We start from the raw sequence: 27,624 nt of genomic DNA on the forward strand, positions 1-27,624 counted from the left end.
GAAGAAATTTTAAGTATTTAACAAGCACAAATAAACAGTAAGAAATCAGATGATAATTTTGAAAACATTATAGTGTGATTAGTTCTCTTCAGTAAACAGTTTTCATGAAGGGATAGGCTTTTCTCTGTTATCAATAGACATCTAATGTATGACCAACCTTGGAGACTATAAATATATCAAGACTTTTATATAGTGACACAAATCACTAAAGGTGATTCTTCCGAAGTAGAACCTGGAAAGTGCTGCATACCCTCCCCCCCCCCCCCATTTGTGTTCCCTTAGGTAGCCCAGGCTGATGAACTCTGGACTCTTCTGCCTCAGTCTTCTCAGTTCAAGAATTATATACAGCATGTGCTATCATGCCTTGCTGCTTTCTTCCTTTTGATGCTTAAAAAGGTGGAGTGAGGTTACTTGGGTTTGCTGGATTGGTCTGTCTAGGGACTCTGGTATTGTAGAGACTGTTTTTCTGTTACTGCGTTTGGACATTGGACAGCTAGGCATGTATGACTTTATCTTTTGTCCTGAGGCTGTTGTAACATTTGTTGGTGATATCTGGGCCATTCTTTCATATTTTTCTCACATTTGAGATAGAGCTGATTAAACATGGATAGCTATTTAATTTAGGCTAGATGGTCACTTCAGTTTCATGTGACAGACTTTAAAAAAACAAAACTTCATGTTGTATCACTTTACTGCCCCACCAAGTTGTCATAATCGTTGAGTGTATTTTTTTGTTGTTTGGCAAGTGCTGACAAGTGAGCCACTCCTCAGCCTGCATTTAATGCTTCTTATTTTGCTAGATTCTTAAAATATTTTAAAAGACCTTTTAGGAGCAATAACAAAGCCTTTATAGACACTGTGCTAGATGCTTCCACCCCCCTCTTTCTGTTTCTGTGTGGTAAGAAGATAGACATGATTATCTCCATTTTTTTTTTAAATATGGAACTACAAAAGTATATAGAAAGGTAAGAAATTATACACATTACGTGAGGGCTTTGGATTATTGGCCTAGTCTGGTTAAAAACAGCAAAAGTTTACTTTTAATTTTTTCGATAAGAAGCTGTGTAGCATCTATGTTGTACTGTATTCTAAAGTTGATCTTTGATGGTTCCTAGACTTTTAGTAGGTGCTCTTCTTGATCCTGTGTAACTCAGGTAACTAACTTAAACCATGTCTGCTTTATGCATGTTTCTTAACAGTGGTAACGATTTATAATAGTAGCTGATAGATCCTGTGCTAGGCATCATACAGTTTCATGGGAGGTTAAAAGGCAGTGCCTTGCATAGGGTAAATTCAGTATTAGTTGCTTTATTGTTGCTGATAAAATGCTTCTTTTATAGTAATAACTACTTTTATAGTAATAACTACTGATACATTCCCATGAAAGTGAGGCACAATAAATTTTCCAAGGTCATAAAGTTAGCAGTTATTGAGTATCATATTCAAGCATACCTGAATCCAGAATTAGTGCTAAAAACCAAGACATTTGAGTCTGGTTAGCCTTTGTGAGCAATACTGTGTTGAAGAACCACTATAGGGGCTAGGTGTGGCAACACATGCCTTTACTTTACTCCCAGCACCCTGGAGGTAGAGGCAGGAGGATCTCCCAGCCTCATCTGCATAGTGAACTCTGGGCCAGCCATACATAGTGAGTCTACCAAAAAACAACAACAGCAACAAAACCCAGAAAACCAGGAGCCACTAGAGAATACTGTTTCTTCAGGAATGCTTATTAGGTTCAGACTTAGGATTTATATGTAAGCAATGGATTTTCAGTTAAAGAAGACTTCTTTTAAGACTTAAAGTGAGCACAATCAGAATAATTGGAAAGGGGCATCTTATGCAGCATTGCATTGCCTTGAACATACTTTGCCATATAAGAAGATAATTTTGAAAATTTTACTGTTACTATTTTTATAAAAGAAATGATTTTGACATGAAGAGGAAGGCTACAATAGTGAAGATGCGGACTTTTGTTGTTCTTTCTTGTGCCTTTGTGGAAATCCTCTTGTGTGACTGGACACTGGTAATTGAGCCTTTGTAGCCATTAACCTAGTAGAGTACACTAAGGGCTTCCTGTTTGACAGAAACAAAGCAGAACAAGTTCACCCTTGCTTAAGTCTGACGGCTGTAGAACCTCACACCTGGTAGGAGAGCCTTTCTGTGCACACATTATGCCTTCTACACTATTTTCACTTTCTATGATTGCTGTTATCTATGGTTTTTGTAACTGTTCATCTTGACTCTCTACAATTTCAGTTTTTCCCCTCCAGCAACTAAATAACATGAAAAAAGTCATGGGCAGGGAAGTCAAAAGGTCGGTATCAAAACAGTGAAGCATTTTTGGTTCTGTTAACCCCCATGAAACATTGTTGAGTTTTGTTTGGATCATGTTGGCAAATAGTTGAGAGAAGTAAAATTTTTATTCTCAGTGGATTACTTTGATGCATTCATATAGTCAAGTCACTGCCAGGTAGTGCAAAGGATAGGAAACACGGCCTGGAGGCACTGGCTCTGTTTATACATAGCACTATCATTTTGGGCAAGCTGTCATGTCCCCTTGGCCAGATATCATGAGATTAAAGCAAAGAACATGGTTAAAAGAGATTAAATAACATGATCCTTTAAAGTCTACCTACAAGACTTTAAGTTTATGTCTAGTTTCTCAACTAGTATGTGTTTCCTGTTGGATGGTTTCTGTATGATTTTATGTCTGCTTATATGGTCTTTAAAAAATTTCATTGCTATTGCCTGATATTTACAGGATATTTTCCCCCTTCTTCTAATGTAACTGTCTGATGGGTAGACATATTTCCAAATAGTTTTTACATTCTCACAGGCATATGGGGGCATAAATACCTCTCTCCCTCCCCTCTCTACTCACTCTCTTTTTGAGACTGGTTTTATAAAGCTCAGGCTGGTATCAAACTTAACAACTGTAGCTAGATGTCTTTGAACTGATATTTCTGCTTCTATCTCCCAAGTCCTAGGATTACAGGTATGTGTTCCTGTACTTGACTAGGAGTGCATTTTGGTTGCATTTATCTTGATTTAGATTTTTAATTTTCATGAACTGATTGATCACAACAAGGAAGTAGACTAGACAAGTGGAAAATTTGTGTGCATCTGTAGGGGGGTGAAATATATTTATTATTTATAAATTGTTTGATGGGGAAAGTAGTTATTTTTAAAATGAGAGCTTCAAAGCTTTATTAATGATCACAGTAACAGTGTTGCTCTGTCCGTTAGGTGGTAAGCCTTAACATCTGCCGTTGCTGTGCTTCTAGAGGAGTGCTGTCATTCCTGTTCCACAGTTAAGATAGAGGCTGCACTTAGAAATGTTAAATGAATACAGTGTTTGTTCATGCCTTATGCAAACACTTTAAAGGCTTGTTGAAAGTCTCATAAGCACCTTTCCTGGCCTTTATAATTAGGGCAAACAATGTGAATTTTAACCCCATTATGTAATCTCAAAGAGTAGTTCATATTTTAATTTCTTATATACAGAATCTATTTCAGTAATAATTCCCTACTTAAAAAGAAATTTTAGTTAGGACACACATATCTTTTGGATTAAGAAAATTAAAAACGTAATGGTTTATTCTTCTGGCATTTATTTCCATATGTTTATTTTGAGTTTCTCTAATCCCATCCAAAAAAACCACATTCTTTTTTAAAAGCCACTGGGTTTTATCTAGGATCTTTTCCTACTCATTTATATATTGTAACAAGGAATTAGCATATATTTACTGAAATAACTGAGAGCTAAACTTTCACTAACACTTTCAGTATGCCTACTTGCCAGTTCTAAAATTGAAGGAAAAAGAACAAACCTTAGCTGTGACTGTCTAGCTAATGTCTCTGTTGTAAAACTCTATTGTAAGCAATCTTGCTCTGTTCCTATTTGCTGTCACTATCCTTGCCTGTTCCACTAAAGGAAAGAATAAGAATGAAGGTTACTTCACGTACTCACCCGGCTCTCTTGTGGGGTCAGCCTACCAGAGTAGGTCTCAGGAAAGTTAGCAGGCTTGTCTTTTTGATCAGGTGGTTTTAACCTACAGTGTATTCTGTAGGTTCTCTTCTTGGACTGGCTTTTCAGCTTACATTCCTGTGTTTATAATGTCGTGAGGGCTGGTTTCAGCTGAAGCTGATATGATTGGTCACTTAGTCTGCAGGGGGGCCAATTAGCTCTGATCATGTGGAAAAGAATGCTGGTTTGTTAGGAGGTCTTTCTTTACCCAGCACAAACCTTAACAACTCTGGAGAAAGCCTCCAGAACTGACGTGGAGAAGGGGTGCATTTTTTCTCTCTAATCAGGACCGGTTTTTAGTAAGTTTGCATAATCTTATTTAAGAGTTTATTTGAAAGTTCAGAAGGATAAAATTCCCTGCAAGATTTCCTTTCAGCCCTCTCTCCTTATATTGCCTGTTAAAGTGTGAGATATCTCTTTCAGGAATCTTTTCCACCATTTCTTGAGGGGAGATTTAGTTGGGTAAGGATGTTTAGACATAATTGATGAGTTGATTTTTCTTTCTTTCTTATCAGATCTCACCACATCAGCATGGCTAAGATTAGTTTCAAAACGAGTAGGGATACATCATTTAGTTACCTGAAATAGTGCCCACATCCTCCTTCCTAATTGCAAGGGAACAAAGATTGGTTTTTGTTTGGTTTTAATGCTGTGTAGTAGGATTTGACTAAGAATATGATTGTTTGATACCTTGTACTTTTCTTTAAACAGCACCGTGAGAGAAGGAAAAGGCTTTCTTTCCTTCTTCTTCTTCTTCTTCTTCTTCTTCTTCTTCTTCTTCTTCTTCTTCTTCTTCTTCTTCTTCTTCTTCTTCTTCTTCTTCTTCTTCTTCTTCTTCTGGAAAAGGTTTTCTTAAGGCTTGCTTTAGTGATCCTTCACTGAGCCTTTCTTGGTATATTTGATGAAGGTAGAATAAAACAGTATTCAGGGTACATGAACTGTAACTCAGTAGTGAAATTGTGTTTACCTGGAAAATGTCAGCAGTTTAGCTTGTAGCAGCCTGCACATGAGCTGAAAAGGATGGCCTTGTGTAATGCCTAGTGAGCAGTATTTTCTCCTTTGGTAGCTGCCAGTTTTAAAACTTTGATCAAATGTTACACATAAGAGGATCTGAGAAACAAAGACACTGTTTGTTTGAAGTAAAAGCTTGGAGAGGCCTGCTGGGAAAGTTATGAATGTAGACCATCTAATGCTACTTAGGAAGGGAAATCCGACTTTGTGGATTCCTCCCCTTCCCTCACAATTTAAAAAATACATTAATTCCTTCTTTGTTTTATTAATGCCAGACATTTCAATACAAGTTTAGACACAGCACTAGTAACTGTGACCTTCAGAACCAGGGAAGGTAATCAAGGTGAGATTCACATGTAAGACTTATTCCCTGCATGTGCTGGTAGGAATTTGCGTCATTTTCCAGCCAGCTGATTGAGAAGAACACCTAACTGAAACAGCAGAAACACTGGAGCAAGTAGTGGGACATTCTTCCCCGAAAAGCAGAAGCACGTTAGCATGCCTGCCACTGTCTTGAAGATAAGACAGAAGAGAGTGTCATTCAATTTAGGAAACCCCTCCCACCACTAAAAAAAAGAAAGGCATTTGACTGTATAGTCTACTGTGGCCTTCAACTTATGATTCCCTTGCCTCAGCCTCCCAAGTACTGAGATTACAGACATGTACCATTGTGCCTGACAGACTTTTTCAATAATATGCTCTTATTCTAGACTGTATTGATACAAAAATGATACAGTAAGTTAATAAATGTGTTTACCAGGTATGGTGGCTCATATCTCTAATCTCAGCCATTGGTCAGCTGAGGCAGTAGGATTGCTTCCAGTTTGATGGCAGCCTCAGCTACACACCCACACATGCATACACAAACATGTACCTATACAATATACTCAGGTGAAGTAGTTTTCTGATTCTGGGATGTTGTGGACAGTGTCACTGATGGCTGACTATGGACGTTAGACGTTGACTCTGGAGCTGAGCATTCCCATGACAGTGACTTGAGCACCTAAATTATGGGGAGATGGTGCTATCAGATTGGCTGACATGACATTGGTAGTGGTCCATGAGATATGCCACCTTCACCCTAAAAGACATAGTAAGGTAACTAGAGTAGGATCTAAAGCATCTCTTCTGTGTATGAACATAAATGCTACTGATCCATTGCTGATGTTTTTTTTTATTATTATTAAGAATTGTAATGATTATGCCAAGTGCCACAAACAAGTAAATTAGTCTTTATTAGATCCAAATCTCTGACCCTAAAAGTACCGATTCCTATTTTTAGCTGGAGCCTAGTACACAGTCTACAAATACACTACAGTTTTCTTTAAAATGACAGGATTTGTTGGAGTGCAGTATTTTGCCTACTCCTCCATCTAGGCTGTCTGACTAGTTGCATGTATTCTTAACTGATTTGACTATGTTAAAGATACCTAAACTCTTTCTAGTTCTGCATGGTGAGAGATGTCAGGCAGCTTCTGGGTGTGCTGTTGGCACACTGTGAGCATGAAGGCTGTGGGGATGGGGACACATGCCCATTGTTTGAGGTACTTTTTCAGAGATATTCTTACATTACATATTGCAGTTCCCCTAGTCGTCCAGTCAGAAGTGGCTGAGCTTTCAGGACGGTGCTTACCAGCTGAGTAGAGAATAGGCTGCAAAAGTTTAGAGATTCCCAGTGTAGACTTTAAACTCCTGTTTTTACTACTCTGGAATTACAACTAACTGTTAAAAGCAAGGGGAAGTAAGTGTCCATACTTGGATGGGATTTCCTTTCACTATTTAATAGAGAAATACAAAGTCAGTTGCTACAAAAATTTGCACATAAACAAGCTTCAAAGTCTGTCCCATAATTCCGCTTTTGCTTTTGGAGTTTGGGTTCTTGTAAGCTCCAAGTTTCACAGCTGTAGATTTTGTTGGCTGAATGCCTCTGTGCTCCATCTGAAGTTTTCCATAAACACCATTTTTGGCTGCCAGTCAAACATGCACACAGGTGCCCTTTTACCGCTCCTTCTCCTTAGGAAGTCCACCCAGAAGACCAGGCAGAAGCCAGCACTCAATTTTCATTTAATTTGTAGAAGACTCCTATTCTGTCTTAATGCATTAAGGAAGAAACAAGTATATACTGTCATTGGGGGATACTACTTGTACATAATATACTACATCTGTATCTTAACAGCTTAAGTGACTATGATGTAAGAACATAAAATATTCTGTTGGTAGTAAAATTTCCTGACAAAACAGTTCTGTTTACTATATTGAGCAGAAATTTTTTTAATTGAGCTTTCTTTTCCTTTTTTTTTTTTTTTTTTACCTTTTGAAGATCGTAGACACCATTGGGATTAAGGTTCTGAAAGCCTTAGACCGTTTGCCCTGAAAAACAAAGCATCCTTGATCACAGCATGCTTCCAGTTTAGGGACTCTCAGCCCTGAGCTCACCCTTGACTGTAGCTTGGGAATAGCTGCTTTACCTAGTCACTCTTTCTAGTTTGATGTGTTGAAGCCTCCCTGGTGACTGCCTTCCCCAGATATTCCAGGCAGTTTCTAGGTGTGTACCAGCAGACAGCAAACATAAGGGCTGTAGGGGTGGGGGCATATTCCTATTGCTTGAGATATTTTTAAAAAGAAAATTCTGATCTGCTATCGTCTTTCCATTCTCTCTCTAGCCAGGAACTGTACTATTTGCAGGCATGCATTTACAGAGTATTTAATTAGATTTTTGATTCACTTTTAAATCATCTTGTTTATAAATTGAGTTTTAAAAAGAAGTTACCAGAGTTCTTCTTTACTCAACTTTGTCACAGTACTGATGTGTTACAGAGAGAAGAGTCTGAGTTTGTGTGCTGAGAAGGGCCCATGTGGGTGGCCCTCATTGTTGCCCTGGCTACCATAGAACACTGCAGTTATTAGATACAAAAAGAGCATAAGATAGCATCTTTTAAATTGTCTGTGAATAACTTTGATGTTTGTCATTTAAGTTTCATCAAGAATACACTAAGCTACCAGTCGTGGTGGTGCATGCCTTTAATCCCAACACTCGGAAGGCAGAGGCAGGTAGATCACTGAGTTCCAGGATAGCCAGGGCTATACAGAGAAACTCTGTCCTGGAAATTGAACAAAACAAATGAAAAGAGAGCACAAATCTATACTTCTATTAGAACTAAATTATCCAAGTGAAACTCTTTGACATTTCTACTTGTTTACCAAAATTTATACAACAGATACCTAGTAATTAGAAAGGACTCCAAACTATTAGAGAGGTTTTTTATTCAGTTATTTTTAGTTATTAGTAGCAATGCAAACATTTTTTATATTGTTTGAAGCCACATTTCTTCTCATTAATTTCTAGAACAAAACTTTTGTATTGAAGAAGTTGGTCTTAACCATTTTTTTCAAAAATAAACATTTTGAAATTATTTTGGTAGAAATACTGAAATAAACATAGTTCTGCTTAAACAAGCTGCCCCTAAGTTGTACCATCCGCCATCCTTTTGGAGGTTGGCATGCTTAAATCCTAGATCTTCCTCTTCCCACTTCAGTTCTACTAGGATTTCTGGCTGCTTCCAATGGGCAGAGTTGTGAATAACCCACCGAGAGAGAGTCATATAGTAGAGATGGGTTAGGAGGTTGCAGGCCTAGGTTCTATTTCTGATTCATGACTCAGCTATGTGATCTTGGGAAACCACCCACAGGTATCTCTTTCCACACAGGAACAATAGCGATGGTGAGGTTTAACTTAATCTCCTGTGGTTATTAAGACGATCGGGTGAACTATATCAGGGCATTGTATCAACTATAATGTATCAGGTCCTTTATTTCCATGTGTATTCTATGAACCAGAGGGCAGGTGCTATGTTCAAGTCTGTCTTTGTAATCCTGTGTGTCTAATTGTGTTATTGTTGTTATTCATGTATAATATTTGACATGTGAAAAGTATATGGCATATTTTAGAAATTGTCTTATAGTAATAGCCACCTAGTAACTCAAAATTGAACTCTTATTGATTTGCTAGTGCTATGTAAATTCAGGCTGCTTCATATAGACCCACTTCCCCCAACTGAGAAACGTGAGGATATAACTGACTTGTTGGCATTACTGGGAGACGAGTAATCATAGAGAAATATTTCTTAGAAGAGGAAAACCAGGGCTATAAGTCAGCAGGAGTGTAGATTCCAGTGACAGTGTTATTCAGGCTGTGGTGGTTCTCTGTACCCAGCCACTTGCAAAGCAAAAGCAAAAGGGTTACCTGAGCCCAACTGTTGAAAGCCTGTCTACACCACAGTGACTGAAGCCAGGATCTAGGAGGGGAGGGAGAACACACATCTTGTCTGTATGTGTGCATTAAGCCCTGGCCTGGTTATGTTCTCCATTCACTTGCTCCTGCTCCTCCTTTCTCATGTGCTCTCTTGCATGCTCCCTCTCCTGTGTGCTCACCCTGTGCTCTCTCACTGTAGAGTATAGCCCAGATTGCCTTCAACTTTTTGGCAGTCTTCCTTTCAGCGTTTCAGTTTAAGATTGTAGAATTATTAGTACTTTAGTGATTTTTAACTTTTAATTTTTAATATCACTTTTAGGAAAAGTGGTAATACGTGTTTGGTGAGTTCTTCATTTTGCCGTTAGTGCTATATTGCTTATGATATGTTCACTACTCTCAAAACCTTGGTGTGGAAAAGCAGATAATGAAAATGAGTGGTAGATTAGTTTAGCTGTCTGTGATTAGTACTGTGTATTCTCACAGTTCAGTAGCATTTGTGACCATTCCTCATTGTTTTCATATTCAGATACATTAAAGGTTTCTTGTAAATTTCTCTTTTTGTAAGGGTAGCTACATTTTTCATGAAGCCATATAGAAAATACAATGTTTTTAAAGTATATTGACCTCTCCGTCTAAGCAGGAGACCCTAGGAGTGCAAAGAAAGAGTGTGTTTGTACTTGAATCTATAGCTTTGATTCAGCTGTTGAGTGCTGCTTAATAATGAAATGTGTTTGTAGACAATTCCCAGAGGTTATTTATTGAACCTCAATGTTCTCAGCCATAAAATGGGTAAAATTAACTTGCTACAAGAAGTATTTTAAATAAAATCAGTTAAGTGATTATTTTTGGTCTTTGACTCTGATGACCGCAGAACTTAGCTGAATGAATGACTTTTGTTTGTTTGTTTGTTTGTTTTGTTTTTTTGAGACAGGGTTTCTCTGTGGCTTTGGAGGCTGTGCTGGAACTAGCTCTTGTAGACCAGGCTGGTTTCGAACTCACAGAGATCCGCCTGCCTCTGCCTCCCGAGTGCTGGGATTAAAGGTGTTCGCCACCAACGCCCCACCTGAATGAATGACTTTTGAGTTAAGTCTTATTTAGCCCAGGCTGCCTTCGGACTCTTACGTGAACTTATCCACTTTCTACCTCCTGATTGCTGGGATTATGGGCTGGTTTGTGCTACCATGCCTGCATAAATGACAGGAGTTTATTTCTCTGCTTCATTTATTGGCTAGGTGGCTTGGGCTCTAGGGTCTCATGGGACAGAAGTAAAATTGTCTGCCTATTCTTTAGTCATTTTAAGGTTCTTTTGGGATTGGAACCACTTTCAATCTTATGTTTGTAGAAGCAAAGAGCCTCAAGGCTTTGTAGTATGAGCTTCACCATAGGTACCATGTGGTAGCTGGCTTTCTTCAGACAATGATTCCAAGATGCATGAAGACAAAGTCTTTCAAATTTTAGATTCAGAGCTGAGCATGGTGATACCCAGCTTTAATTCCAATACTAAAAGGCAGAGGCAGAAAAAAAAAAAAAGGCAGAGGCAGGCCAGCTTGGTCTATATAGTGACTTCCAGACCAGCCAGGGTTGCATAGTGAGACCCTGTCTCTAAAAACAACCACCACCACCACCACCAAAAAACAACTTCAGATTCAGAAAGTGACATCATTTCAGGTATTTTCTATTGTTTAGCAGTAAGTTCAGCTCACCTTTAAGAGAAAAATACTACATGGATACCAGCAGCTAGGGATTGTTGGGGGCCTCATAGAAGCTGTGGATCACAGCAAAAAGCAAATAGTGTTTTTTCCGTAGATGATGTCTTTCCTCTCTTCAAAGAGTTTTTTTTAAAGAGTTTTTAAAAATTACCCCCCCCCCCCGCGCGCGCGCGCGCACGCGCGCGCGCGTGTGTGTGTGTGTGTGTGTGTGTGTGTTATGTATGGAGGTCAGATTGTCAGGTTTGATGGCAAGTACCTTTACCCACTAAGGTGTCTAGCTACTCTGATTCTAAGGCATTTCATTATTTAGTTAGGATAATACCTGCTAACAATCTACAAACTGTGTGGACAAGCAGCAAGTTTAACCTTCATATGTATAAAGTGTAATATAACTAGAGACAAAGATCTCCTCATTGGTTCTGTTTTTGTTTCTTTTTTTTTTTTTTGAACCCTTTATTATGGTTTAATTGAAAGATCTGTCACCTAGAGAACATGTAACTATTGTAGACTGAGAGTTTCAGTGTTCTTCATTTTCAACTAATGTGAGATTTTGTGTAAGATTTAGATTTTATATGTCAGCTTATACCAATTTGGTTTACTTTGCCTACAATTTTTTAAATCATTAATGTAACTCATAAGACATTGTTAGATGGGGCTGGAGAGATGGCTCAGAGGTTAAGAGCACTGACAGCTCTTTCAGAGGTCCTGAGTTCAATTCCGAGCCACTCAATTCCCAGCAACCACATGGTGGCTCATAACCATCCGTTATAAGATCTGGTGCCCTCTTCTGGTGTGCAGATGTACGTGGAAGCAGAATGTTGTATATATAATAAATAAAATCTTTTAAAAAAAGACATTGTTAGACAATATAGCTTTGAATTCTGTCAAATCAATTTGTCATATTCCTATATTTCTGAGTTTTTAATAAAAGTGGTTGAAATGTATACATTTCCTGATCTGGGAGACTCACCTATAACAGTTGGTTATATAAGTTAAGGTAATCATTTAATAAAAAATAGCTCTAGAAAGTATATGCTGATAGGAAAAAATTGGCAAAATGCACCATTGGATGAAAATGCAGTAGTACAAAACAGTATGCTATCCTCAGAGGGTGTGTGTGTAGGAGTTAACTAATCTATATATGACTAAATACACATATGGGCAGTTTTTGGAAGATTTTATAGGAAACTAATGATGGCTCTTAGTGTTGGGGACTAAGTCTCTGGGGTTCTTATGTAGAAGGAAGATTAGTTGAATTTTCATTGTATGTCTCTTTCTGGTAAAGGATTTATTTTATTATTTTATGTGTATGAATGTTTGTTTTGATGTCATGCATACACATGCTTGCCTGGTGCCAGCAGAGGTCGAAGAGCATTTTGAGCTGTTGTGTGGGTGTTGGGAACATAACCAGGATTCTCTGCAAGAGCAAAAAGTGCTCTTAACTGTGAGCCATCTCTCTATCTCCTCATTGTGTGCCTTTTAAAATTGCACATATTATTTTTGTTTAGAAAATAATTTCCCAATCTTTGAGCTTCATGAAAAGTGTAATATTTGCATGTATACATACGGTTAGTTTATTTACACTTTTTGAACATTGAAAGGAACAGATAAGGGGAAAGTTTGAAGTATTACTTGTTTTTGAAAATCTTTACTGGTAAGAGCTTGTGTTAACTTACCATGTTTTCTTATCTTTATAGGAAGACCAAATTTTGAGGAAAGTGGACCAACATCTGTGGGGAGAAAGCATGAATTTATAAGGTCAGAAAGTGAAAACTGGCGGATTTTTAGAGAGGAGCAAAATGGAGAAGATGAAGATGGAGGTTGGCGATTAGCTGGATCTCGAAGGGATGGAGAGAGGTGGCGGCCTCACAGCCCAGGTAAGACTTGTGTTGTCTAAAGCACAAAGACGCTGAAATGAGGGCTTGCTTGTTAAAAGTGATTGGGATTTAATAGAAAAGGAAAATAGTTTTTGTTTTTGTTGTTTTTAAGAAATCATTTATGCTGTCACAGTTCAGTCTTATTACTACAAAAATATTTCGACAAAATAATTCTCCAACTTCTCTACTTAGTTGATTGAAATCACTTTTCTATTTTCCTGAGGCAAATAGTATGGTTTAATAGGAAGCACCTGCCTCATTTACAAGCATGGGGGAAGATTTCATTCAAATTTTTACCTCTTAACCTTTAATCTATCTATAGCATTCTTTAAAACTTAATAGGGAGTAGTAAAGAAAGTGTCTTACAAATTTATAATTATATGTTTGGAATGTGTATTGTCTTCATGGATATTTTTCCTGAACTCTTGTTATTTTTCTCCCCTTGAAAATGTGATTGGGGAGGCGGAGGCTTATTTGAAGAATAAACTTTAAACTCAGGTCAGGAATAATCACAAGTTTATTCTTTTGTCCTCTTGACCTTAGAAAGGAGAACAAGAATAGTAATGATTAGTAAATTTCTAAGTTCTTCTTTGTAGTCTTAATGTTTCAAACTGTGGGCATTAGCTATGCCAATAATTGAAGACACTGGTGCTTTGTGAAGCTCCTTTGCTTCCATCCTCATGATGCTCAGATGTACTGTAGCTTGAGTTGAGGGGTCACGTAGACAGAATGTGTGTCTGCCCTGTGAAGCATAATAATACCAGCTGTGTTACCTTAGTAGTGGATATTATAACAATGTAAGTATTCTTCTCATTTTAAAGTCAAGTTGTTAGCCAAACCTCTAACCTATCTGACACACTGTAGCACGAGTTTACTTTGTTACTGAGTAGTATGTAAATAGAAACAATGAAATTAACCTTTCCATAAAAGCCTGATTATACCAGTTCTTCACAGCTGCCTCTTGGGCAGGTTTTCTGTCATGAGTAGGCATTGTTTACATCATAGGATCCAGGCAGTTCTCAGCAGTCTGTGTCCTAGGCAACCACGTGTCATAATTCTCTTCAAGGCATTGCAGCACTTTGTGCTGAGCTTGCCTGTAAGGAGAGGGGTTGTAGACTTATGTTCCCAACAAGCATTCAGTGAAGAATGGACAGAATCTGGGCTGAAGGAGAAGAGATATTCCAGCTGGTCAAAAACAAACAAGGTGAATGTTTTGGAAGATGAACAGTGCTTCTCAGCCCAAGTGTGTTATGTTGCGTCTATTAAAGGGAGTTAGGTCAACCTTTAGTGTCGTCTTCTACTGTTGTCCTCCCATAAAAGCCTAGAATTTGGTCATACAGTATTTTTTCTCTCTCATCTTTTCTAAATCTTTCACTATCATTTGTTTTTCATATTAGTTTCATCTTCAACTTCACAGTCTACTTCTGCCCACCTTGTCCATGTATTTTTTAAAAAAATACTTTGTGGGATAAAGATAAAAGGGATCTAGAAAAACTTTATGTGCTTTTTGGGGGCGTGGGTGGTAACTGCCATATTGAAAATCTAGTCTGATTACTTAGTTGTTATAAGTTAACATCCACCTCTTAGATTATAATTAATCTTATTATAATTAGAGTAAAATTTTCAGTATAGTATTTTAGACTGACTTCCGAAAAATTTTCACTTTATTCTAGATGTAAAGCCCATATAAATCTGTGTTCAGCCTTAGTGAGATGTCTGCCTCACTTGCTACATTTTGTTTTACGAGAAAAATTTTACTAACTCATATGGGATGTAGTTTTATTAAAGCAGGGCTCACAGCTGGATATAACTGGAGATAGGGCTCAGAGGACAGGGAAGCCTCCACTCTAGGAGATGAACTTAGGAAACTCAGTAAGAGGGAAACAAGAGCCGAGTGCCTAGAAGGATAGATTCCTATCAGTGTGCATACTTAGACTGTTTAGAAATGATAGCAGTGGACAGCAGACTCGGAATCCAACATTTGATCATGAAGACTCCTTGTGAGTAACGGCTCTAGCCTTACGTTTAAACAAGCACATATAAAATTTTGGGCTATCAGCAGGTAGTAAGTGTTTTACATATGAGAGGTTTTGTATTTTTTTGAACATCTTAAGTTTCTAACTGTATATGGCAACTTAATGTTTTCCATAGTATTTTCCTCTCTCCTCTTCCATTCCACACTAATTTTTTAGATTGCTGTTGTAGCAAATTTGGCCTCAGGAGTAAGAATGTTTCACTTTGACCTCAGTTTGTCCCTGTATCTCTCAACAGAGTGAGAGTCAAGACTAGAAAATTCATAGAGGTTAAAAACCACCTTTCCTTTTGGGACTCTTATTAAAGCAGGACTCACAGATGGATATAACTGGAGATAGGGTTCAGAGGACAGGCAAGAACTTCCCTTTCCCTCTTAGAAGAGTACTTCTGTTTTCGAAAAATACCTTGAGCAGATGGTCTTTTTCCTTTGGAAAGTAGAGTCAGTAAATAGTATGCTGGGGTGGACTCAGGAATGCCCCTGAGGGTGTTAGACAGGAAGAAGTGAGAGCTGAGGAAAGTGGAAAGCAGGAAGTGTGCTGCTGTGGGAAAGCAGAGGATGCAGAACTGGGTGGCTCTGCTCTGCCACTGTGTTAGATTTGCCATATAGAATCTCTTGCATCATAATCTATCAGTGTTGAAACATTGTGATTTTGTTGTTGTTGGAGATAAGCATTGTAAATGAGAAATTAGCACTGGTAATTAGGCACAGTGAGTTTGATATTATGAGTTGACACTGGAGCTGATAATTCAGAGATGTTTTTGTAGGAAGAAGGGTATTTTAATACCTACCAAAGTGAAGGCACAAACTTTAATTCAGAAAGACAGCCAACGCTCTAAGTCTTGGGTAGTAGTAGGCTATACACGTAATTAATCAACTGAATGCCTAATTATTCAAATGCATACTTTGAGTAAAGTCTCCTTTCAGTGTGCTTTGTTCTAAATTTATCTTTCAAAGCTTGACTTTGTAACACTACAGACTTTGAAGGTAAATAAATACTGTTGCCACTTAGCAATGGTAAATGCTCTGAGCTCAGTTGTCCTGATTTTCTCTTTAGAAGGCTGATCCATTAGAATTTGCTCTTATTTGTAGTTGTCTTCTTTTTCATAACGATGATTTTTCCTTTTCAAATACTGTCATAAACCTTCTCTAAGGTTTCTGTCCTTCTCCTCAACTCAGATGGCCCTCGTTCTACAGGCTGGCGGGAGCACATGGAACGCCGCCGGAGGTTTGAGTTTGATTTTCGAGATCGAGATGACGAGCGGGGTTACCGAAGGGTGCGCTCTGGCAGTGGGAGCATAGATGACGACAGGGATAGCTTGCCGGAATGGTGCTTAGAGGACGCCGAAGAAGAAATGGGCACGTTTGACTCATCTGGAGCATTTCTCTCTCTAAAAGTAAGAAACTTGTTTTAAATGCCATGACAGGCACTGCCCTTATACCAATGCCAAATATGCTGTTAACCTTGGTTTTCTTTCTTGCTACAGAAAGTGCAGAAAGAACCTATTCCTGAAGAGCAGGAAATGGACTTCAGGCCTGTGGAGGAGGGAGAAGAACGTTCTGACTCTGACAGCAGCCATAATGAGGAGGCCAAAGAACCTGATAAGGCAAATAGGAAAGAGGGAGAGAAAACAGACAGAGCAGGAACTGGTAAGGCCCATTTTTGTCTTACTGGATTCTATGTAATCGAAAACCTCCCTGAATTTACTTACTATTACTTTGTGTTCCAGAAGCTAACGAAGAAGCACCCCAAATATCATTATCATCCGCTAGACCAGGTACCCCTTCAGATCCTCAGCCTCAAGAAGCACCACAGTTGGAAAGAAAAGATGAACCCAAAGCTGAACAAATAGAAGTACCTGAAGAAGAGAGTCGGACAGAAAATAGTCTCCCAGTCAAGGTCCCCAGCAGAGGGGATGGTATGTATTTGTGAGAGTATACCTAAAATGGGATTTTGCTGAGACCAGTGGTCACTGGGGTGACAGCTTTTACTTAACCTCATGGAACTGTTTTCAGGGGATGAATGATTGGAATGGGTATCATTACCAGTAAATGCAGTCAAATGTTGCTTTCCTCATGTCTCTTAACCTCAAAATTTATGAAAACAGGGTTAAAGTCTGTTGGAGTGGAGATAAGAGCCTCACTTCTTCAGGTGATGTAGTTATCTTGACTGCACCTGAACATTTGGTTGGGTTCCTTTTGATTTGTTGAATTACCATAGCAGATAGTTGCTTTCCATCTAGTATCGTATAGTCAACTTCTGTTCCAAGGGAACAGAAAGAACACTTGGGGTAGTCTGGGAGCCCATCATCACCTTTGCAAGAAAGCAAGTCTTTACACATCTTTAGTGTTAACTGTGTTTGAATGGCTCATATATCTTAAAAGCACTATAGTTGTGTATTTATTCTTGTAAATACTTAAACATTGCATTGTAATGGCTGATGTTGAAGGACTCAGTCAGCCTAAGAATCTGCCCTTCGTAACACATCCTGCTAGACTTGGGATCTATCACGCGGCCCCCTTGTAGCTGCAGCATCAGCTCTTTTCTCTCTCCCACATTGTACTCACCATCCTGAAAGTGTTTTCAGCCTTGATTTGTGCCCTATTTTTTAAAAAGTGTTTGTGCTTCTCTATATAACTGAAACTTGATTCCCTTCTGTTTAGGTTGTCGTCTTCTATTTCTTAGTAACCAGTACTATTATGTAGTTAACAATGTTACATGTATGTGCCTATCAATATTGTAAAGCTTTAAGGTCTCCCCCTCCCATTAGACTAATATATTGAAGACCTGAACCAAAAATTTGTTTTCAGGTTGGGCATTGGTGCTTTTAATCCCAGCACTTGGGAGGCAGAGGCAGGTGGATCTAGACCAGCCTAGTCTATCTACAGAGTGAGTTCCAGGACAGGCAGGGCTACATAGAGAAACCCTGTCTTGAAAAACAAAAACAAAAATTGTTTTCAGTCTTTCGTGTCTTGAACAAATTAAGAAATATTTGCATCTGTGTATCTGTGCCATGAGCCTTTAGACCTTTTTTTTTTTTCCCTTAAATATTTTATTTGGCGATTTCATGTGTATATACAATGTATCTTGATCATTTTGTCTGCCTCTCCCTCTGGACTTTACCTAACACATTTCCCTCTCTACCACATGCTTTTTTTTTTCTCTTTTCTTTTAATAGCCCATTAAGTCCAGATAGGTGTTCCCATCTGCACACATATGTGAAGCCATCCTCCAGAGCGTGTACAATCTGAGTAGTCACACCTCTGAAGAAAAACGACTCTTCTTCCTGAGCAGCTATTATCTGCTAATAACTTTTTACCTGGGGGAATGATTTTTGCCTCTTGAGACCTTCTTGGTTCATAATAGTTGTCTCTTGGTTGTTTTGTGTCTAAGAGTAGAGCAAAAGTCTTATTCAAGAAAATTGTGGAGTCTAGATACATATATTTTGAGAATACCTAATATATGTGTATTAAAGGTTAACATTCCAGATACTTTGTCTGGAATTAAATTGTGTGCCTATCAAGATCTAGAGGGAAAATAAGACGTTACTATTATCAGGGCCTTGGGATGTTTCAGGAGGTAAATAGTCCTAGATCTTAGGTAGGAAATAGAATTTGGAGGTATCGATAAAGCTGGACCAATTGAGAGAACATTGTAGTACCAGGGAACAGTGAAAGTACAGTGAGAAAATAGGGTTGGTAGTTTCATGGGCAAGAAATAGTTTTACTTATTACATTTACTCCTCCAACCCCCACATGTGAATGTGTACATATTATATGTGCATATGTACCTAAAAGTAGAAATTAGAGACCAGCTTCCAAGAGTCACTTTTCCTGCTCTACCATATAGGTTCTGGAAATTGAGCTCAGACTGTCCAGTTTACTTAGCAGGTACTCCCAAACCACTGAGCCACCTTGTTGTCCCCTCAGACCACCCCTTTAAAAAATAGGCATTGTGTGTGCTAAGAAGGTTTGTAGAAAAAATGGTTGGAACTTAGATTTGATAGCTTTGTGTAGGGTACCAAGACACATGGCTACTATGTGATTTGAACTTCTGAATAGACACAAGGTAGGCAATGCACTTGTAAATTGAGGTAGTTGCAGATGAAATTTTACTGAAAAATGGACAGACTTATTTATTGATTATACATGATGGTGGAAAAGAGGCAATGGATAGCTAAGGTGTCTCAGAAGATTAGGTGCCAGGAAATAAGTAGAAGTTGAAGAGGCCATTTGAGATGGAATGATTAAACTCAGAACATGGGCTATGAAACATGAGGGAGAAAGAGTTGACCAGAAAAAGGTTGTAGATGAGGGGACTGTAGCTGGATGGGAGTAGTTTAGATCCAGGGAGATAATAAAGGTCTAAAGTTCTAGCTGGGTCCATTGTGGTGGCACAGGCCTGTAACCCCAGCAATTGGGAAATTAGGAGGATGGAGAGTTTGAGGCCAGCATGGGCTAAGGAGTAAGACTGCTTCAAAAACAAAATGAAGAGCACAACAAAACCATACAGTTGGTAGGGTGAGGAAAACAAAGGACTGAAAACAGAAGCTTGGATAATAATAGGGGTGGGAACCAGAGAATTCCCTTGAGAGACAAAAATACAGCCTACAGATGCAGTGAGGACATTATTCAAGCTTAGACTCAGGTCAATGTTGTCAGCTGCTGCAGATATTAGCTAATGATGGCAAGGGAATGTCATTGATTCTGGCAGTTTTGTGTCACTATGTATCTCTGTGTATCTTTGATAGGGCTTTACTGGTGATACTGGGCAAATGGAAGTCCTGCCTATCAGGTGGTCACTCACACAGAAGCAACATGCATAGACTGAACTTAAGAAAAGTTTGGCAATGCTTGAGGGAAGCAAGCATTTGAGGAGTCTCTTTATGATTAAACAGCCAAGGTTTTAAAGCAGAAACTATAACTTGATCTAGTTACACCATCTTCCACACTTGTTTCAGGAGCCTATATACTGAGAGGTTAGAACTAGGAACCAAGGAAAGGGCTGGAGAGATGGCTCAGTGATAAGACCCGGGTTCTAATCCCAGTATTCATATTGCAACTCACAACTGTCTGTAAATCCAGTTCCAGGGGATCTGACACCCTCACACAGATATGAATGCAAGCAAAATGCCAACGTGCACACACAAATAAATAAAAATTAAAAAAAATATATTTTTAAGCTAGGTAGTAGTGGCTCACTCCTTTAATGCCAGCACTCAGGAGACAGAGGTGAATCAAGGCCAGCTTGGTCTACAGAGTGAGTCATTCTCCCCAAGCCCCCCAAAAAGGAACCAAGAAAAAAAAGCACGATTACAATTTCTAGTCTTAAAAACACCCTACGCTGTTGAGACTCCTAAAGCATGCATTATATTACCACTTGAGATAGGAACTTAAGATTATTAAACATTTTGATGAGATGACATGTCTTTGAATGTCTTAATCTTTATTATTTAGAGGCCTGTTAGAAAGAATGGCATGGACTGACTGTCGCCACTGTTGGCTAGATGCTGTAGTGACATAGCTAGAGAGATCCATTGTGGACTTTAAACTCTTGCATTTCTCCATAATAAGTATCTTCAGGGTTGACATCTCGATTGGGCCTACACAGCAGACTGCTCCACTGATGTAGAATTAACCTTGAGATGTCTCCAGATTTATAAGAACATTTATACTCTCTATTCTTTCCCTTTAGAAACAGTGCCTACCTCCCAGCAACCCTCGACACAGCTTCCTCCAGACACAGCCTCTCCTCTCCTCATCCTCCCACCTCCTGTTCCCACTCCTACTTCTGCCTCAAGACCAGTTGAGACAGCAGCCGTTGAGGCTCCTGGTATGGGCAGTGTTTCCACAGAACCAGATGATGAAGAGGGCCTCAAACACTTGGAACAGGTGAAATCAGGTTACTCTATTATCTACTCTCAAGTTTCCATGAATATCCCAGTACAGAAGTTTTGTGCACTAGGTCTTAAGTACTGGAAAAAATGTTTGGTTATTTAATGTTTGTGTGAGTAATTGTCTTTCAGATCATTTCATGCTTTTAAGTTTCTGCTATGTAGTAGTCATCATGTTAGGTTATTTTTTGCTCTTCTGAGATTGCCCTTAGCTGTTTTCTTTTCTTTTCTTTTTGGACCTTAATGGAATGCTAAAAATGGTGAATACAAGCAGCTGTGGATGGCCCCTATGTCTTCTGTGTTTTTTACTTCAAGTATAACAGGGATGATGGTCAGGATGTTAACATTCTTTTTCATGTCTATGTTTCCTGAAAATTGTGTATAACATCATCACATGAAAAGTAAATGAGTTGGTTTTCTACAAAAGAATTTCTCTTTCCTTCAGGGTGGCGTGGCTAGAGACAGGAAATGTAGAAAGGAAGGTTATTGATGTATTAGTGAAACTTGTAGAATAGCTTACTTGTAATTGTATTAATTGAGTCTTTTATTCTGTTAACATCTACAAATATACAGGTTTGTGAAAACAATCTGGAATGGGTCAACAGCCTAGTTTAAAACCTTTTTTGAAGCCTAGGCTTTGATCTATACCAGTTTGTATTTCAATCTAATTGGCTTATTTTGGTTCTTTGATCCATAGCTTTTTTTCTCCTATATAATGGGATCAGGTTGTTAATTGTTTTGTTCCTTGCCCAATGTCTTTCACAAATCAAGTTGTTCAAAAGCAGTGATCATTATTACTAACCTTATAATATTAATACAGGAACATTTGTTCCCCCTATCCTTTATCTTCTGTTACTAGCAAGCTGAGAAGATGGTGGCTTATCTCCAAGACAGTGCACTAGATGAGGAAAGATTGACATCAAAACTGCAAGAGCACAGAGCTAAAGGAGTGTCGATTCCACTGATGCACGAAGCAATGCAAAAGTGGTATTACAAAGACCCTCAGGGGGAAATCCAAGGTAAACATCCCATTTTCATTTTAAATACTAGAGTATCTGTGTGACTTTGAGACCCTCCTGAGAGGGGTTTGTTTAATGTTAGTTTGCATAATAGAAAACAAAGTCAATAGACATTCTTTATAAATATAAAGAAAAATCAGGAAAACAAACACAGAGAGTGATGACTAAAATGGCAGTGGTGTCAGCAAAATGCTTTGTGCCCTAACCGAGCTCCACACATCCCAGCTGGGTAAGAGGCAGGAGTGGTCTCTGTGCTTTGATACCCAGACAACATGAAGGAGTGGCAGCAGCGTTAGAACCTTGACTGATGTGCAGAAGTGGATATGGTATAAACAACAGAGAATTACTAAAATGACCAAGAAAAGACTACAGTTTTATAAATGGATCCCTTGAAAGGTTTGAGTAAGTTAGATTGGAGGGGAGAATGCTGTGACGAATCCGTGTAGATTCATTGCTGCTTTTAAAATCTTTAGAGCTGGAGTTGGTTGTTAGTGTCTGTTTTAGCACAGCACTTACTGAATATTTTGTTGGAGGGCTCCAGCATGTTAACATTTCCACTTTTAGTTAGTTCCCTTTCCCTGCCTTACTCTCTTTCATATGAGTTACCATTGCCTGGTCTTGTATATATATTTGTTCATTGCTAACATTGAAGTATAATGTTAAGATAGCTAAGAATAGTGCTTTGTACATATGTGCATTTTAATTAAATTCATTTTATTTGGGATAATTGTAGTTTCACGTGAAATTGTCCTTCATCCGATTTTTCTCAGTGGCAAAACATCCAGGGTGTTGACATCAACACAGTTCAGAATCTTTGCATGTTAGCAGCAATGTTACCCTTTTATAGCAACACTCACTTCCTTTCCACACTCCTTTGTTAATCTGTGGTAAGCACCAATCTGTTTTACATTTTTATATTGTATCATTTAAGAATGTTATATAAGTAGAACCATACAGCATAGAATGGTTACATCCATTTAGATCCCTAGAGCTTCATCCTGGTGGCTTCAAAAGTCATACTTTGTTTTGTTGTATTATTGAGTCACAGTGAATGATGTCATTTGATAATAGTTTGTTTAACCATTCACCTGATGAAGGACATTTGGGTAGTTCAAATTTTTTGGCTGCTACAAATAAAGCTGCTATAAACATTTTGGGCAGTATTTGCAAGTGTGTCATTCCTTCAGTATAAATGCCCAGAAGTGTAAGTACCAGGTCAGATGGCAATGGCATCTTTAGTTTTTAAACTGTTTTCCAGAGTGCCCTCTAATGATGTAAATGTTTTCTTGTATCTTTATTGGAATTTGATGATGATGATAAGTTATTTTGTAATTGTTTTTAAATCATTCTGGCAAGTGTATAATGATACCTTGTTGTGATTCAGGATCTCCATGTGTAGCTCAACTTCATCTTGTGAGCCTCCTGTCTCTCCAGCCTCCTGAAGTTAGCATTATAGACATGCTCTACCATGCCTGCTTCTAGATTATATGGAAACTATTTTTAACTGTTTCCATAGCTTCTGTACTGTTTTATTTTCTTACAAATGGTACATAAGATCTAATTTGTCTATATCCTTGCTAGCTTTTATTATTATTTTGTAGTTACTAGGATATTCCATTATATGTGGGGGTTTTGTTTGTTTTTGTGTGGTGGGATATATCTTGTTGTATAACCCAGGATGTCCTCCAGCTCTTCTTACTTAGCTTTAAAAGTTCTGGGATTATGGATGTCTTCCCCCCAAACCTGGATTGTTACAGCTTCTGTAGTATGGATTGCGGTGTTGAGCATCTTTACTTGTGTTTATGTCTATAGAGATTTTCCTTTTTTCATTCTCCCTTCCCCCTTTTGAGACAATGCTGTGTTGTATTACTCATACTGATTTCACACTTCTGGACTGAAGGCCTCTGCCCCAGCCTTCCTAAGTAGCTAGAAATAATAAAGCCAAATAATAATAGACAAAATCATTCTACTAGGCATGCTTGTGTATATCTTTATCTTTTTTTATTAGTTGGATACTTATCTTTTTTTTTAATGCTTATTATCACTGTTTATATGTTTGTGTGATGTGTGAGGCCAAAGGACAACTCTGTGGAGTTGGAGTTGGTTCTCCCCTTCCATCTTTTTTATTTTTATTATTATTACTTTTTTATTTTTATAAATTATAATTTCACATGACAATCCCTTCTCCCTTCCCCCCCAGCCTCCCACCAGGCCCCCTCCCTCCTGCCCCCACCCCCCTCCTCCCTCTGTTCCCCATAGAGGGTAGGGCCCTTGGCCCCGGATGATGTTGTGGAATTTGGGGGGGGTCTCCTTCCATCTTTCTATGGGTACCTAGGGTGGAACTCAGGTCACTAGGTTTGTGTGGCAAGTGCCCATACTTACTGAGCCATCTTGCTTGCCCTCATCATCTTGCGTATCTTTTTTGTTATTTTCATTTATGTGTGCGTGGGGGGGGCATAGTGGTAAGCATCTTTACCTGCCCCCCCCCCCTTTTTTTCTTTTTTTCTTCTTGGTGCTTTTTATTTTAGTTCTTTAGGCATAAATGAAGGTCAGAAAAAAAATACAGAACAGTTCACAAATTTGGGTGTCATCCTTGAGTAGGGGCTATCCTAATCATCTGTTTTGTTTCAAATTGTTTTAGTATATGTGCTGCTGAAGTGAGCATCCCCCTCCTTAATATGGAAGGGTGCTAAACATTTCCGCACCAATTGAGATAATCATATGCCATATGTAATGTGGTATAAAATACTGGTAATTCCTCCCACCAAGTACTGAGATCAAAGGCATGCACCACTATATTCATCTTATTGTTGAATTTTCATGAATTGAATGAACCATCTTCGTATTCCAGTAATAAATTTAAATTAGTCATAGTTTATACTTCAGTGTATGTGGAGTGTACATGTTCACACACATAGTTTTTACCCATCAATTATTTGGAAGTGTTTTTAGATTCTAAACTAGGAATTTTCCTTGTTAGTATTCTGTTGTTGATATTTATCTTGGTTCTGTGGTGGTCAAAGAACATATATGTATGATTTTAATTAACAATTTAGAAGGGATCATTATATAAATGACTCAGTTAAAAAGACTCACTGCTCTTCTAGAAAACCCAGGCTTGACTCCCAGCACCCACACAATGGCTTAGAACCATCTGTAACTTAAGTTCCAGGGAATCCCACACCCTCTTATGTCCTCTGTGGATACCAGGACTCAATGGTGCATAGACATTTGTACAGGAAAAACATTCATTTAAAAATATTTTTAATTCCTAGAAAATATTGAATTAATCTATATGTTCTGTAAATTTTTATGTTTAAAGTACTCAATTAAAGAATGCTATTTTTTTTTTGAAAGTCCAGATTTAGTCTAGCTGGGTAAATAAATTGTAATTTCCCTTAGTTCAGTTGATTAGTGCTTGTATTTTACATTTTTATCCCACAATCACTAATCTCCAGCAGAACATAACAAAAATTGGAGGGTGTGTTTGGCACTGAGCATTTATATTCTCTATGCTGCAGTGATGCAAAGACAGCAAGTATTTTTCTGTATATCTCACTTTCTGACGTGTGAGTGGTTGTAGAGGGTGAGATAATTGTGCTGCTTACATCATCAAAGCATTGATGACAACTTGAGGTGTGTAAAAGTAGAGCTTGGTCAGGAATGAGACAGCAGAGTGCTGGCTGAGAATGTGCAAAGTCCTGGCTCTGTGAAGTAGACCAAACACGTTTATTTTTGTTGTATCTAATTAAAAAAAAAAAAAAACTATTTGTCATTCTTTGAAGTAAGCTAAGATATTATAAAAGCTTGTGTGAACACGAGACCCAGCCTGACAAGATTCTTACTGCCCCTGTGTTTAGGTCCCTTTAACAATCAGGAGATGGCTGAATGGTTTCAGGCGGGCTATTTCACTATGTCTTTACTTGTGAAGAGAGCATGTGATGAAAGCTTCCAGCCTCTTGGAGACATCATGAAAATGTGGGGAAGGGTTCCTTTCTCTCCAGGACCAGCCCCTCCTCCTCATATGGTGAGTATCTTCCTGCTGGCCTGGGATGCACAACAGATACAGGGGTCCTTGTTTTTCTTTGAATGATAATCCAGGGTTGCAGTAGAGGAGGAAAGAATAGTAGTTTCTCTTTCCCTTTTCTTTCTTTGAGACAGGGTCCTGCACCACATGTAGTGGTCCTTTAGGATTATAGGCATGAGCAATCACTAGTATCATAGAAGGAAATTGAAATGGTAATGGACATTTTTGAATGGGATAGTTATATCCTGAACAGTAATGACCCTTTCAAAACTTGCTGGGCATTTGCATGCATGCACTTATATACACTATATAAAATCCATCAGTGGTTTTCTAGCCAATAAAAAATGGAATCATTATCTTAGCCTGACCTAACTACTAGGTCCTTTATGGTCTGACACCTCCCCCAATCCTCCCCCCCTCCCCCCACCACCCTGGGTTTCTCTCTGTAGCTTTGGAGCCTATCCTGGCACTTGCTCTGTGGACTGGGCTGGCCTTGAACTCATGAAGATCCACCTGCTTCTGCCTCCCGAGTGCTGGGATTAAAGGTGTGTGCCACCAATGCCCAGCCTGGCTCTTTCCCTTTCAAAGCTCATATCAAAGCATTTATCTACAGAGTTTCAATGTGGTTAACCTCTGTAAATTCCTTACTGTCTTTACTTAGAATGCACATTCTTTTCCTCTCGCCTCCATTTCCATTTTATTTTCTGGCTCATACTATTTCTTAAATTTGAGGCTTATCCTGCAATAATTGCCACTAGTGTGTTAGGATATTTTCAGGGCTTAAAACTTTAGTTCCCAAGTTTTTTCTCTTGAGGCTGGCCTTTCTCCATAGAGTTGCTAGTGAGGTCCCCAGATATGTATTTATCTAGGCTTTATGTCTTAAGTTGGATCAAATAGTGGCTGTCCACTGATAAAAATGATCATATTTAATTTAGCGTGAATACTGGATTTCTACAGTAACCTGCCATTGACTTATTCAACTACATTGAGAGCTGCTTGGTCATGCCTTCATGGTAGATTTTTGATAGGTGAAGATGAATGTGATACTGTAAAGGTTTATATAGGCAGGCTCACTGGCCATCATGCTTTTTCTTCCATGATTCAAGCATCATATTTGAGTATTGTTTCTTTTAAGTCCCAAGAACAGTTACAGTGTATTTACCTGTTTAATTTACAAAGCAAGTTTGAAGCCTTATTTTCTGTCTTGAAGTTAAGGTGTGTTTTTCATGTGTTAGGAGCTAAAAGTTGCTCACTTGGTTCTTGGCATGCTCTTATTCCTTGTCCATTTCCCACTACAATCTGTACCTTTTCAATTGATGCTGTACCTAATCCTCAGTCTGTACTCATTCGACCGGAAACCTGCGGGAAGCTCAGCTTCCTTGTTAGCTGCTAAAGAGAGCTTGCCTTCACGAGCAGTGTTCTTAATACCTAACTCCTGGTGTCTCTGAATTTAGGATGCTTCCTGCTCTAACACATTGTGTATCAGATGCTTTATTTCAAACTATAATCAGTATGTAAGAAAGATACAAAGTCATACTTGATTTGCCCAGATCTAGTCTATTATCCTAGGTTTTTTATTCTTATTATTTATTATAGATCTTATATTTTTCTTTGTCTCTTTCAACTTTACAAAATTTTATAAGATTTCAGCCATCTTACTGGAATTATTTTGAGATACAAAGAAAATACTATAGCCTGTGTATTCCAACTTATAGTGTATTAACAATAGCAGTAGAAATACCTAATTTGAAGGAGTAGTTCTCACAGATTTTT

The 27,624-nt window shown here is 38.4% G+C and overlaps 1 protein-coding gene and 1 non-coding gene across 7 annotated transcripts in view; one reads left to right on the forward strand and one right to left on the reverse strand.

Moving 5' to 3' along the window:
• The window catches only part of Gigyf2 (GRB10 interacting GYF protein 2), a 127,774-nt gene that overhangs the window by 61,774 nt on the left and 38,376 nt on the right, over positions 1–27,624 (forward strand). For 4 of the 6 annotated variants that reach the window (XM_027397468.2, XM_027397471.2, XM_035441102.1 and 1 more), the window contains 7 exons: positions 12,700–12,879; positions 16,091–16,308; positions 16,399–16,561; positions 16,642–16,830; positions 20,607–20,803; positions 21,665–21,824; positions 25,685–25,851. In XM_027397468.2, coding sequence (XP_027253269.1) covers positions 12,700–12,879; positions 16,091–16,308; positions 16,399–16,561; positions 16,642–16,830; positions 20,607–20,803; positions 21,665–21,824; positions 25,685–25,851 — 1,274 coding nt within the window. The remainder of the gene's footprint in view (positions 1–12,699; positions 12,880–16,090; positions 16,309–16,398; positions 16,562–16,641; positions 16,831–20,606; positions 20,804–21,664; positions 21,825–25,684; positions 25,852–27,624) is intronic. The other 2 variants (XM_027397469.2, XM_027397470.2) reach the window with 2 other exon arrangements.
• LOC113830835 lies at positions 24,381–24,489 on the reverse strand. Its single transcript, XR_003481774.1, has one exon. It is a non-coding gene; the product is annotated as a U6 spliceosomal RNA (small nuclear RNA).

This window comes from Cricetulus griseus, chromosome 2 (assembly GCF_003668045.3).
Source record: "Cricetulus griseus strain 17A/GY chromosome 2, alternate assembly CriGri-PICRH-1.0, whole genome shotgun sequence".
Classification (NCBI taxonomy): domain Eukaryota; kingdom Metazoa; phylum Chordata; class Mammalia; order Rodentia; family Cricetidae; genus Cricetulus; species Cricetulus griseus.